General features: G+C 34.2%; 1 protein-coding gene across 1 annotated transcript; it reads left to right on the forward strand.

Moving 5' to 3' along the window:
- Window positions 1-1,076: 1,076 nt before the first annotated feature.
- On the forward strand, window positions 1,077-13,449 carry LOC140666017 (A disintegrin and metalloproteinase with thrombospondin motifs 7). Its single transcript, XM_072892718.1, has 18 exons — window positions 1,077-1,345; window positions 1,545-1,920; window positions 4,741-4,906; window positions 5,160-5,464; window positions 5,870-5,994; window positions 6,062-6,208; window positions 6,433-6,579; window positions 7,002-7,149; window positions 7,615-7,710; window positions 8,289-8,498; window positions 9,039-9,275; window positions 10,003-10,126; window positions 10,213-10,339; window positions 10,573-10,693; window positions 11,104-11,247; window positions 11,336-11,454; window positions 12,577-12,746; window positions 12,843-13,449. Exons 1-18 carry the CDS (start codon window positions 1,245-1,247, stop codon window positions 13,430-13,432), a joined length of 3,453 nt encoding a protein of 1,150 aa, XP_072748819.1. The 5' UTR covers window positions 1,077-1,244; the 3' UTR covers window positions 13,433-13,449.
- The last annotated feature ends 562 nt before the right edge of the window (window positions 13,450-14,011 follow it).

Raw genomic sequence — 14,011 nt, forward strand, 5'->3', positions numbered from 1 at the left:
GTTTTTTGTGTGATATTAATAAGTTATTTTTTTTTTCTTATTATAGGCATTGAATCATGTGCAACAAGTGTATGCAAAACGCTGTTACTGCAAGCTAAGCGCAAAATTGAGTGAACGTCATTGTCGATAATACGAATGATAACATCTGCACATGATATGTCGCTCCTAACTTTAAATGCGGCTCACCCTTCTGTGAAATCTAAACGTCGCGCGTCGTACGAAGTCATTCGCACGAATTTTCAGGTTTCAGGTCGTCTATTGCTTTATGTTCCGTTTCCCGATAACGCCTTCCAGGAATGTATTATATAAAGAAATTTATTAAATAAGGCCTAGATGGATGACGTAACGAAAAGTAATATGTAATATCGAATTTGTATCGGAAAATAAAATATTGCTTTCTTGATGCCTAAACGGAAAATAAGAAACAATATTATAATATATTAATATATTTGCACGCTATTAAAAGCTTAATTTTTTATTAATCTTATCTATTTCTATGAATTTTATCCTTACGTCATAACAATATCCAGAGTTGCGATAATAATAAATGTTTGTAAATTTAATAAGATTCATATTATGTTTAATTAAAATTATTATTTTAATTAATGTTCTATTATATTTTAATATTATTTTTAACTTATTATTCAATAAATTTGATTTGAACAACATACATTTATAATGCAAATTATGATACCTATTATATCTTTTTCTTTATATATAGACTTTAATGAAATAATTATTTTTACCATGAAATAATATCTCATTTAGCACGCAATATACATTCATAAATTCTCTCTCTCTCTCTCTCTCTCTCTTTCTCTCTCTCTTTCTCTTTTAGGTCATTTACAATGGCCGTAGAACATAAGGTCGCAAGCAAATTGACCAATGACAGTCAAGCATTTTCGACCTTACGTTCTACGGCTATTGTAGACGAGGCTTTTCTCTTATTTTCTCTTAAATTACGTTATTGTAACAATTATTTACGTGACAGTATTCTATCAAAATAATAAATAATTGCGAATATTTTATTTACAATGTTTCCAATTGTATCATTGCTTTTTGTGTTATTGATGCCGCTAGCTACATCAGTATATAAACCAATTATTTGAGTTTTCGGTGCATTATATGCAATTTAATTGGATATATAATATGTTTATGTTTATTCGAAATAATTTCGTTCCTACGCTGTTTATGATACCCGGCAACTTCACGTGTTGAGGCTGATTTAGCGCAAGCCAGCCATAATGATTGTACTCCTGACATTTCTAACGCTTTTCACCGTGATTGCCGATGGCGACATACTTGAAAAATATGCCAACGTGCCTGGAAATGTATACCATGGTAGGTAAGTGTTGACATTTCATAATCGCCATCAATTTGGTCGTAATAAAATCTCATATCAATACTGTCATCAGATCTAAAATGACAGTTATGATAAAAAATGAGTATCTGACAATCTTTTAAAATAGAAAGAAATATTTATATATATTTTTAACGTTCTTACATCATTGTCAGTGACTATTTCTTTTAAATGAATAACTTAGATACACTCGAGACATTCACGGACCGGAACTTTTGATACCGAGACGAGTGTCTAACGATGGTAGCTTCAGCACCTATTCCCTGCCGAATTTCTATAATCGCCGAGATATCAGCGAGCGGGACAAGCGATCCTTCGGGGCGATCGATAAACTGCACCTGGTGCTACCCTTCAACGGGATCGATCACCATGTGGAACTCAGCCCGTACCATGAATTCATCTCGCCTGACATGGTGGTAGAAACACGGGGAGCCGGAATCAGCACTAATCTCGATGAGGGCTTAAGATTCAGAAGGGCATCCGATCGGCAGTGTCACTATCGTGGCATTATTCGAGGGCACGACAATTCCAGAGCAGCCCTGTCTCTGTGCGACGGCGTGGTTAGTATAATATATATCCACGCTTTGCGTGTAACTCCCTTTCCAGAATCTCAGTGTTAACGAACCGAGGGAAGAATTTCAAGCACGTTTGTGCTTAGTCACCGTACAATACGGTGGTAGAATACGGTATAGGAGTATTTTTTTTCATATAAAGAGACTTTTGATTTATTAAGGAATTATGCCTGTAAATAACGCCATAATTAATTAGCTTATATAGGTACGTATATTCGTTATATATATATATATATATATATATATATATGTAATAATAATAAAATAATATATATTTTATCTGATATATTTTTCTATTGTCATCTGTGGATACGTAATGCAATGATTATATATATATATATATACAAGATGTAACTGAAAAAACATATATGTCATGTAATGCCAGATTCTCTGGTCAATTTGGAGATGTTTTTTCTTAGTAAAAATGTCGAGAGAGATCATCAATTTTTAACAACCTTCCAACAAATTTTTGCCATTTTATATCTTTGTAATTAAGCCTTAAATAAACATTTTATTAAAGTAAACTCCACCTGAAATTAACTGAAGTATTTAATTGTGTTAAATCTTTAAAATTCCCAATTTAATTTGTAAAAAAATCTTTCTTTTTCAAAATCGCTTATAACTCAAAAATTATTGATACTTTAACATTTTTACTGAAGAAATACTGAAGAAATAAGATATTTGCCATTATATGTCGTACATGTTTTTTCAGCTAGACATTGTATATAAAATTAATTATTTATATTTTTAAATATAAATTAATTAATATGAGTACGTGATTGATCATTTGTTTTTTTACGGGAAAAGTTGATCAGTTTAATTAAGAAATGTTAACGTGATATCTGATAATACTACGAGTTGGATTTTAATCTTTATGCGCATGGGTTGTACGGATTATGATTAATTTTAATGAGTGTGCTACTGGAGATAGAACAGAATTTCGAAGTGACTGCAAGCGTGTGGTTGGTGCACATAATGCATTCCACGGATTCCTTCGGGAGATTAACGTTAACGAAGCGAGAGGAGAATTGCGATTGTAGTCGAATTAGATATTGCAGAAGGTTTGCACTGGAAAATCTCTAAATCCCATCGAAATTTAATGTACCTATACACAATATATATATATATATATATATATATATATATATATATATATATTTATATACATATATTATATATTACAAATTTTTTAGGGTTACAACAAACTCTTACATTTTATTAGGTCTGCGAATCTTACCATAGTAATATATGACAGAATAAAATGTTTACGAGTTAGAGAGAGTTCGTGATGTAATTTCAATTTATATATATATAACAAAACCTCTCAGTAGACGATGCTAAAAGCTATTTTGGTAACACGCCATATCTTTAAACATTTAGAGCGTTAGACGTTTATATGAGGTCGACGCAGTATTATTTTGGTGAGATTTTGAAATTGGAACATAAGACGCACATTTTTCTGTATTTATATTGTTGCTAATACATTATGTGGACCAATTTTGCAAATTTTGATTTTCTTGAATTTTGCGATTATGTTTCGTCCGGTTAATAAAAATATAAACGGATCGATATTTACAATGAATGATTACAGGGTAACACAATTTTTTTATACGCATTAACTATATCAATGTATCTGATTTTAAGTGTAATAAAAAACTCTATCAGACTTGTAAGTGCGCTGTGTATAACACGCCGTCACTCAATCGACGCAACAGAAACGCAATATTGTGGCGCACTTCAACCAGATTGCATCGCCAGTTTGACTACGTGACGTAGCTTTTCCCGGATAGTAGTAAAAATAGAACGAACAATTTGGTAAGAATTACGTGACAGCTATAAGTATATACTATCGATTCTTTGTTCTGTAAAGTATACTTTTTTATGAATTACGAGATCAATGACGATATGAAAAAAATTGAATTTATTAAAATTATTATTGTACGCAAATTTAATAATTATCTCAATATATATTTGAAACGATGAACATATTATGTTGCGATACTCTTAAGACTCTTAAAAGTAGTTTTCTGCCACGATTTATTATTTTCAATAAATAAACTGCAAGCTGGATGAAACGAGTCGAGTGCCTAATTAAACCATTAAATGTAAAGTCGCGATGCACGTTTTTTCGTCGATGTAAATTTGCATCCGTAGATGATCTGATAAATATAGGATTTTTTTGTAAACATTTAAGCAGGACAGATGAAATGTCACGTAAAAAGCAATTTGTTCGACCTTTTTCATTATGACATTCACAATGTCGACAATATTGGCATCATCGATTTTATTAATCTCTATATAACATCTTTGATATATTATAACGTACATATATAATATGAAGATATTATTGCTGTTCGTTAGATTCAAAATTCTAATCTAATATAATTTTTTATCTAATTTGATATAAATTATCTACATCGAAATGTCGAAAATTAATCCGATCAAATAAAAATCTTTATTAATTCAATTATTTATAAATTTTAATGTGCAATATCTAATACAAAATATTGAAAATTAACTTGATCAAATAGAACTTTTTATTAATTCAATTATTTATAAAGTTTAATGTATAGTATGCGGGAAGAAAATATTGTTTACAACATATTAGACACATAGAATTTTATACATTAATATAATAATAAAAATGCGCTAATCTTTAATGTACCTTTAGCATTTAGAATCTTGCAATATAGCAACTTTATATCAATCAACTAAAATGCTATATTGTAATCATTTACAACATCATTGTCGATATTTTATTTTCTACCGCTATTATTATCGGCAATGTGACACACCTCTCACGCGCAGGCTGGTTACGTGCAAACTAATCACGGACGGTACTTCATCGAGCCAGTGTATCAGGCGGAACCCGACGTGGACGGCCAGCACGTTCACGTAGCTTACAAACGGAATGCACCACACGAGAGAAAAGGACAAACCAATGTTATAGCGAAAAGACATTGTGGAACGAGCGGTTAGTATTTTTACAGACGTTATCTTTATTCTTAATGTTCATCTTTTTTGTTGTTCCTAAAAGTAATTTTTTGAACGAGACTAGACATTGTTAAGTATATCTCATTTTTTATTTTAACTTGAGATGATATAATTCCAAAACCATGTCACGTAGATATTTATTATGTAGCGTAACACGAGAGGATTTCGCATAGTTACGAACAAGTGACAAATAATGGCGTGTAGTTTGTGAAAGCTCATTCCCGCTTTAATAGACAACTGGGAGTCGGCGTGGGCGGAACAGTTGGCTAAAAGGCAAATGCAGCTAATGGAAAATAATTCTCTCGGTGCGAAGCGCGACGCCACAATATCCGCCGGTACGCACAGCGTACACCGTTACATAGAAATTGGATTAATCGCCGATCGGAGATTTCTTGATTTTCATAATAACACTGATTACGAGCAATATCTCTTGACGATCATGAATATGGTATCCGATTTTTATCATGACAATTCTGTGGGAAATCAAATAGATGCCGTCTTAGTACGCATGATATATTTGGAGAAGGAGAAGGAGGAGGTAACTGTATAAAATAAAGATAATATAAGATAACAATTAAAAGATGCGAATAAATAAAATATGCGATAATATAAGATGAAAATGAAAAAAGGTGTTTAATAAGAAAAGGAGAAAGAAAGAAAGCGAAAGAGAAAAAAGAAAAGAGAGAAAGAGAAAGAGAAAATTGCAGCACAGTAAATATTATTGATAATATAATAAATATAAATATTATTGTTTTATTTACTTGTGCGAAATTACTTGGGCTAGCATCAATGTATGGTCGTATAGACATCAGAAATGGTCCATTTAATTTCTTTAATTAAAAAAATGTGTATATAGCTCCTTTTAATCAAATTAAAAGCACTATTTGTTCATGTGTGACGTTGATATTCGAATTTATCGAAACTCGATGCTATGTGCTTGTAGATAGATTTGCTCATTAGTCCAGATGCCGAGAAAACGTTGGAAAGTTTCGCGAAATGGGCGGAGAAAATGAATCCGAAGGATGAAACGCATCCCAATCATTATGATATCGCAGTATTGGTTACAAGGTAATTTTTCCAGCCATCGATTTAATCGCCGTACGCGCATCGCATTTTAACTCGCGTGTATTCTCAGATACGATATTTGCTCAGAGGGAACCAATTGTGATTTAATGGGTCTCGCTTATGTCGCTGCGGCCTGCGATCCACCAAAGGCTGCTTGCATCAATGAAGACAGTGGACTTTTGCTTGGCATCGTGGTTGCTCATGAAATTGGTCACGTGTACTGTATCCATCATGCATTTCATTCAAAATTATGTGTATAAAGTGTCTTTAATAAAGAAATGATAGAAAGAGTGAAATTTTTAAAGGTATTGTGAAAGATATAGAAAAAATTTCCAATAAAATAAAAATGCAAAATTTAAACATTCTGTGCTTTAACACGAAAACTTCTAATCTAATATTCTAGTTATAAAAACGTATTTTATAGAGTATTTAAATTTATAGAATGGGTTGTTCTCACGACGAGCCACAGACTAGCGGATGCCCCTCAATGGACACAGATGACAGCTACTTTATTATGTCTCCTATTGTCTTCCTATATACTATTAGATGGTCGAGTTGCAGTAAGAAATTTATAACAGCTTTTTTCGAGTAAATGAAATTTATATATACTGTCCGTTTTTAATTATACAATGATATACAGTTTTATGCAAATGTATCGTACAACATCATGAGGCACATAACATAATTTTGTGAAAATATTTTTTCATTATGAACGTATAATACATATTCTGATTAATTAAAATATATTATTTCTCTTTTCCGAACTTGCATATTTCTTTAGATTTTTTAAATTATCTTATAACATTATTATTAAATTGTAATATAATTAATTTTATTTAAAAAAATGGTGTTCCATTTTACGTTCTTTATTAATAACAATAATAAAGTACAAAAATTTTAAGATTTGTTTATAAAAACGGTCATTACATGTAGTACATACTAATATAATACTTAATTTTGCAAATATAATTGGTAATATAATAATTTTATGACATTTTTCTATAAATAAGGAGCGGATTAGGCGAATGTTTAATCAACAATCCAAGAAATCCCCCGGAAAAACTAAAATATCCGAACATGTTGCCGGGTGCTATGTACGACGCTACCTTCCAATGTGACATGTTATTTCCTGGCTCGAAAGTGTGCCCGCAATCTCATGTAATATTTTAGATTTTATATGACTTCCTAGCGTTTTCGATCTAATAAACACAAGTTACAAATTACTATTCATCGAGATTGAAGTTTCTCCTTATTAAAGTCAATTTTACCGTCATATATCAACTACTTACGGTCGGTGTTTCAGTTGGTTGTCGAAAATAAAGTGACTTTTATTAATCATTCATCGTTTACTTGAATAATTTAATTTAATTGTTATAATAACTCTATCTTTTACATTTAATCGTACCGAAGAAATATTAATTATTTAAGCAAATTGGACAAAAGTTATGTTTACGCACATTTATCTCTATTGATATTAGTGTAGTTAAGTTTTAGTATTGTAACATTTCCAAAGAGTATGATACTGTCAAAGATTGCGCTCGAGTTGCTCTGTCTCATTCTACTCCTTTAAGACTAATCTCATTAGGCAAGGCTCTTTGCTCATGTACTATGTGTATATTTCAGACAACCGGCTGCGAGACTCTGTGGTGCTTGACCAACACGAGCTGCTACTCCTTAGGGACACCAAAGGCTGACGGTACGAAATGCGGTGAGAACAAGGTGCGCGCAGCTTACGTAGAACCTGTTTCCTCGGCGAAATATATTCCCAGCGCGGATTATTTAGCAGTCGCTTAGCGTCGTTGTTTATGCATCCGCAGATATTGCCGGCGACATAAATAATACGTCGCTGCGAGGTGACATCAATTATTAAACGAACGCGAGCGTAAATGGCGATTGCGTCGAAAGCTATTTGCGAGGCGCGATCCGCGTCCCGAAACGCCGTCGGAAACATGTAGCGAAATAAAAGGGACGTTTTCTCTGTCCCTCTCCCTGCATCGGGAGATTTATTAAACGGCGCACCTTTCTCGCGCGCGTCGCTCCTCGCGGATGTAGATTTCGTTGCCTTCGGCGCGCTCGCGAGAGCGGCGGACGTAGATTTAATCGCGCCAGGGAAATAAATTGAAGTGTCAGGAAACTTCGCGCGACTCACCGCGCTGGAAATTGGTATTCGCGCGAGGCGGAGAGTAGCCCGCGAGACATATTGCATTCTTCTAACCCGCGGAACAAAGGGTAATATAAAGAGTGTGCTGTGTGTGCGTATGTGTATGTGGCCGCGCGCGCGCGCGCGCGAAATCCAGTGGTGCGTGCATAAGAAATGCGTGGACATGGGCACTCGACCGGCCGCGGTTCACGGCGGATGGGGCGATTGGGGTCCCATGGGTCCTTGCAGTAGAACTTGCGGCGGTGGCCTGAAATATTCCGAGAGAGAATGCGACAGACCGATACCGGCCAACAGCGGTAGATACTGCATCGGCGAGAGAAAGAGACTTTTCACTTGCAACACTACGGTAAATTGCATCTGCCTTTCGTTGCTCCTCGTGAGCCATTATCTCTAGCGAGCGAGCGCTTCAATAGTCGGGTTTCGCCCTCTCCGCGATACTCCGACATTGTCCGCATGATTATTCCAGCCGACACTTTGCCGGTTGAATTACAAATTCCATGCTACACACGCGCGTGGATGCTGGTGGTGTGTCCCTGTTTTATTCAGATTATCGCGGTGAGGTGGCTGACAGCGTTGCGTCGTCACACGCGTATGGGATTTTTATGTTTCCTAACAGTGAGATATACGAAAGGTAATGCGAATAATACAACATGCTGTCACAAATTCAATTTAGAAAGAGATAGAGAAAGGGAAAAGGGAAGAAAAGGAAAGAAAAAGTATCATTATCGCGAGCTTCCCCGCAACGAAGTTTGCCAAAATGTTTTAATTCTTTTTATACACGCGCGACGATTCTCTACGCTGTCGCAATTTTCCCGTATGCTGTTCCATACGGGATGGAATTCCGTCACATATTCGCCGTAACATTTCTGTGCACTAAATTACACAGCCCTGCGACCCGACGAAACCACCGTACCGCGCGGTGCAGTGCTCGGAACACGACAACGAAGAGATACTGACGGACGGGCTTCATCAATGGAAACCGTACATGGACGCGAAATTAGAACCCTGTGCGCTCTACTGTATCAACGAGAAGAACACATACGTGAAGATCTCGCCAACGGCGAACGATTCGACGCCCTGCAAAGCTGGGACCAATTATATGTGCATTTCCGGAACGTGCAGGGTGTGAAATCGTAACTTGCTATCGCACTGAAATTACCGCGCTATTCTGATCAAAATCTTCCGCTAAAAATCGTCCAATTCTCTCGACCTCTTTTTTTATACTTTTTCACAATTTTTCTAAGACTACATTAATTTATATTATTATCTTCAAGTTTTTATGATAATTTCGTACATATTTATGATTTTTTATGTCTTTAAATATCTTCACAAATTCAAAATTTTTACTTAACAGAAATTGTTTTCAAATATTACATGTTTGCAATACAGAGGATAAACATGTTCTTGTAATCAAATTAACAATGTACATGCGATAACTAATAGCAGGCATGTTAAATACTTCCATGACAACCTTTGCGTTGTTCCAACATAATTAAATTTAGTGGTAAGCCTCTTGGTATTTATTACATGCACGTTTGTAATTGTTTTGTTCATGGTTAGAGTAATCTACCATTAATTAACGATATAAATTCTCCAGAACTACGTGTAATATATCACAATAGACTCGAATAATCAAAGACTTAATACCAAAAAAGTAGATAATAGTGTATTAAGAATAAAATTTCGATATTATTCGAGCATTACATTTTTATATAAAAAAAAGAAAAATAATCTTTATAAATATCTCTTTAAAGAGAATAGATTATTTTACAATTCCACCCATATCAAGTGGTATGATATGACATTTTTTAACATTTTAAATATTTCTAACACAAGTTTTCGCCTTGCAGAAAGTCGGATGCAATTGGGTGATAGGCTCGGACGCGATTGAGGATAAATGCGGCATCTGTAAAGGTGATGGAACGAAGTGCAGACCGGTGGAGGGCGAATTCATTGAAACAGTGTTGCAAAGCGGTAAATTTTTAGATTGTGCGCGCAGTTTGCCATGTGGGATTGGCTCACTTTCTTTTTCACGATACATCGTACGTCTCTCTTTGTAGCGTACACGAAGATTGTAACAATACCGAAGGGAGCTCGCAGTATACAAGTTTCTGAGAGAAAACCTAGCGAGAATATACTGGCCGTGAAACTTGAAAAGGATAAAACATATTGTATCAATGGAGACAAGTAAGCTTTTGTAAACTTTTTGCGCGAGAAAGTTGCTCCTTTTTTTTTCTTTCGTTTTTTCCGTTTCCTTTTTAATTTATAGTGTTTATAGCACACATACACAAACACATACACACACACAAACATCCGGGAAATTGATACGCACAGATATATTTTGCAATAATGATAAACGCGTAGCATGTTTTTCATGCGCGTGTTTACTGCATATTTTTATGACGTCGTCGTTCACGTAGCCGTGAGTTTAAAAGCGGAGATTATGAATGCGCTGGAACGATGATTATCTACACGCATCCGGAGCCGGACAAGGAAGTAGTGGAAATGAAAGGTCCGATATCCGAAGATATTGAGATACAAGTATGTTATGTTTATTTTTCAACGAATATCTCAATATCACGATGTAATGACCAGTTTTGCGCAAACATCGTCTGATGAAAATTAAATACCGTTAGCTCATCTTTTTATAATAAATTTATATATCGTAAAATATTTTCTGGTTCATAAAGACTTTATATTAAACATTTTATATTATTTTTTCATTTCCCTTGATTGATATGTGAATTAATCATGAAATATTATATGTATTTAATATTCAAATAATACATAGGTCAGAAAAGATTATCGTTGCACGAATAATAATTATTTAATTAAAATTCTGTAATTTTTATCATAATATTGCATAATGCTATGATAAAAATTAAATTAAAAAATAGTTAAATAGTAAATGTTTATAATTTTTATTTATCCAACGGCTACAACTTTTTTAGTATGTATTCTTCAATCCTCAAGACAATCCCGGAATAGATTATAAATATTACGTAAAATCGATAAATGTATCGTACACACCCAAATATATGTGGGATTTCGTCGAGTGGTCAGAGTGCAGTGCTAAATGCGACGGTGGTACGATGGTAATTAACATGACAACATTAAATGCGCGCGCGTTTGACGCGACCGCGAATGTGACCGCTTTTATGTGACGTACATGTTATCGATTAGATATCCGAACCCTCCTGCATTGAAGAACAAGGTGGGCGGGTAACGCCCAACTTCTGTGACGGAATACCGCGTCCTGAAGCAAAAAGTCGCGTTTGCAATCAAACCCCTTGTCCCGCAAAGTAAGTTGCAAGTTTCAGACATCATGAGTTTCGCGTCTATAAGTATCGATCAAAATATAGACGTTTTGTAGACTTTTATTTGGTAAAATAATTTGCTAAACGAAGCAGCAATTAAGTTATTAAGATAGTAAGAAATATATTTTAAATAAAAATATATTTATAAAAATATTTTAGATTTTACACACAATACATATAAGTATATACATATACAATTGAACACTTACCAATACGATGCATAATAGTTGATGAGCGTGTGATGATTTCTGTAAAACAGAAATATATCCAAATTTTATATAAAGCAAAGAAAGAGATTTATTCGAAATAATTATATTCAAAAAAATGATTTTTACGTGGATTTATTTTAATTTTATTTAAAATTTTTATAAATATTTACCGAGGTGATGGTGATTTATCTGCTATTATTTATATACTGTTGCTTGTCATTTGATGAAACTCGAACGAGTAACAAAGCAAGCTGTTCTCTACCATTGAATTATCTCACAAAATGCATTAGTGATAAGGAGATATCAAGTAGTTATGAATTTTAATGGTTCACGTCTATCATGTCTAACTGTTAATTTAATTTGCATAGTATTGTGCGAACCAGAGAAAAGAGTAAAGTTATTATTAACAATTTAGAATTTTTCGATTTTTAATAAAAAATATTATTTTTAAAATATTAATTATATATTATTTTATATAAACTTTGGATCTATCAATATTTTACAAATCACAATTTCGTCAATCCGCTATTGCGTATTATTTCGGTGAATTATAATTATTTTTTCTTTTATTATTTTAAAAGATTTTATGAAAATTATATAATATATATTTTATATATATATAATATCTTTTTTGTTCAATGGTTAAAATAGTGACTATACTGCGATAAAGATTTCTCCGCATTATTGGCTTCCATTCACTTGATCATAATTCTTTTTTTTAATGCGATGTTATCATAATATTTACACCTAATGTCCGCATACGTTTACCAATAAATGAAACGTTAACTCACAATCAGTATCACATAAACATCGATTTAGCGTTTTGCATACACACATTAGCGTTCGTTTAACAAATTTGAATATAAAGCAAATAGATTGTTATTTATCAATGATATAGATGGCGAGTAAGTCAATGGAGTAAATGTAACGCCTGTGATGGAAAGAAGGGTCTGAGACGTCGCAAGGTTCAATGCGTAAGACCTGGTGCGCGACCTGGAGAGGACGATAAGCAGGCAAATTTAGACGCGTGCAAAGGTCGCGTGCCGAGACAGAAACAAGAATGCATAGGTATACCAACATGACTTTTCGTGTTCACGATATATTTAGGATGATATGATTCGCAATTAAAGTTCAAAATTTTGAAAGTATACACAATGAACCCAGGTACAAGACCTTGCAGAACTATGTGTCCCAAGAAAACTCGACAATCCAATGAGCATGAACTTGTAAATATAAAGGAGAAAGCAAACTTATCACCGGATGATCAGCGGAGAATGATTGACAGATTTGTTGATCTCGGTCTGGTCCATTATTTGGAAAAGAGCCGTGACAAGTTGCATAATGATGACAAGCTTGAAGGGACGAGCGCCGCTCAGGACTTTCGACATCTCCTTTACGATTGGGCGATGACAAATGAGGACAAGCGTAAACGTACCTGCGAGACGGAGGAGAAATTCACTACACTTAAACCGGGATCCATCATCAAGGATTCGATACCTATCGAGAAGATTATATTACTGCAGGCGCCGTACATGGACGAGTCCCTTCAATCTAATCTGTCAGACAAGGCGTTCCAGGAAGCTGGCGATCTCGTCGGCATTGGCATTGACACGAGCCAGCAGAAAGTTTACAAGGGCTCACAAGCGGTCAAACTTATCGAGCAGTTAGTTCATCATAATCTGACAGTGAATCCGCGCGCCGTTTCTTCTACAGAGACTGAAGATCTATCAGTGGCATCGGAAAAGAGGCGTTAAATGATAGAAAATTAAACGTTCACGTAGCAAACTCGTGTTATCTTTATATATAGGTGTCGTAGATGTATAAGTTTCAGAAATATACAAACACGTATGTATTAAATAGATTCCATTAGGACTTTGAACATCTTAGTATTATAACTGGTGCTCTTATAAAACTCTTGCTCTTTGCTGATTCACGTCGTCATCATGATACGATTGATTAACATGATTGTATGAAGTCCGTCAAATCAAATAAAAAATAGAATATGAAAAGAATCGTATAATGAACGCAAGATATTATTAACAATAAGCGGCATGCGATATCAGTCAGATGGACACATAGTTTATTTTATATATTAGATGTATGTGAAATAAGTATAAACTCAAGATTAATGATTCGCACGTTTTTTGTCACTCTTTATTGATACAAGAAATTGTTGCGCGCCAGACATTTTCCAATGATATCACCAGGATATTAAGAGGGGAGAATATTTGCAATCGGATCACTGCATATCGGATCATTATAATCATTTCCGCCATAAATTACACAAATGATGAATCTGAAAGATCAATGCTCAATGGTGAAACTGGTTAGTG

This window comes from Anoplolepis gracilipes, chromosome 1 (genome assembly GCF_047496725.1).
Source record: "Anoplolepis gracilipes chromosome 1, ASM4749672v1, whole genome shotgun sequence".
NCBI classification, from domain to species: domain Eukaryota; kingdom Metazoa; phylum Arthropoda; class Insecta; order Hymenoptera; family Formicidae; genus Anoplolepis; species Anoplolepis gracilipes.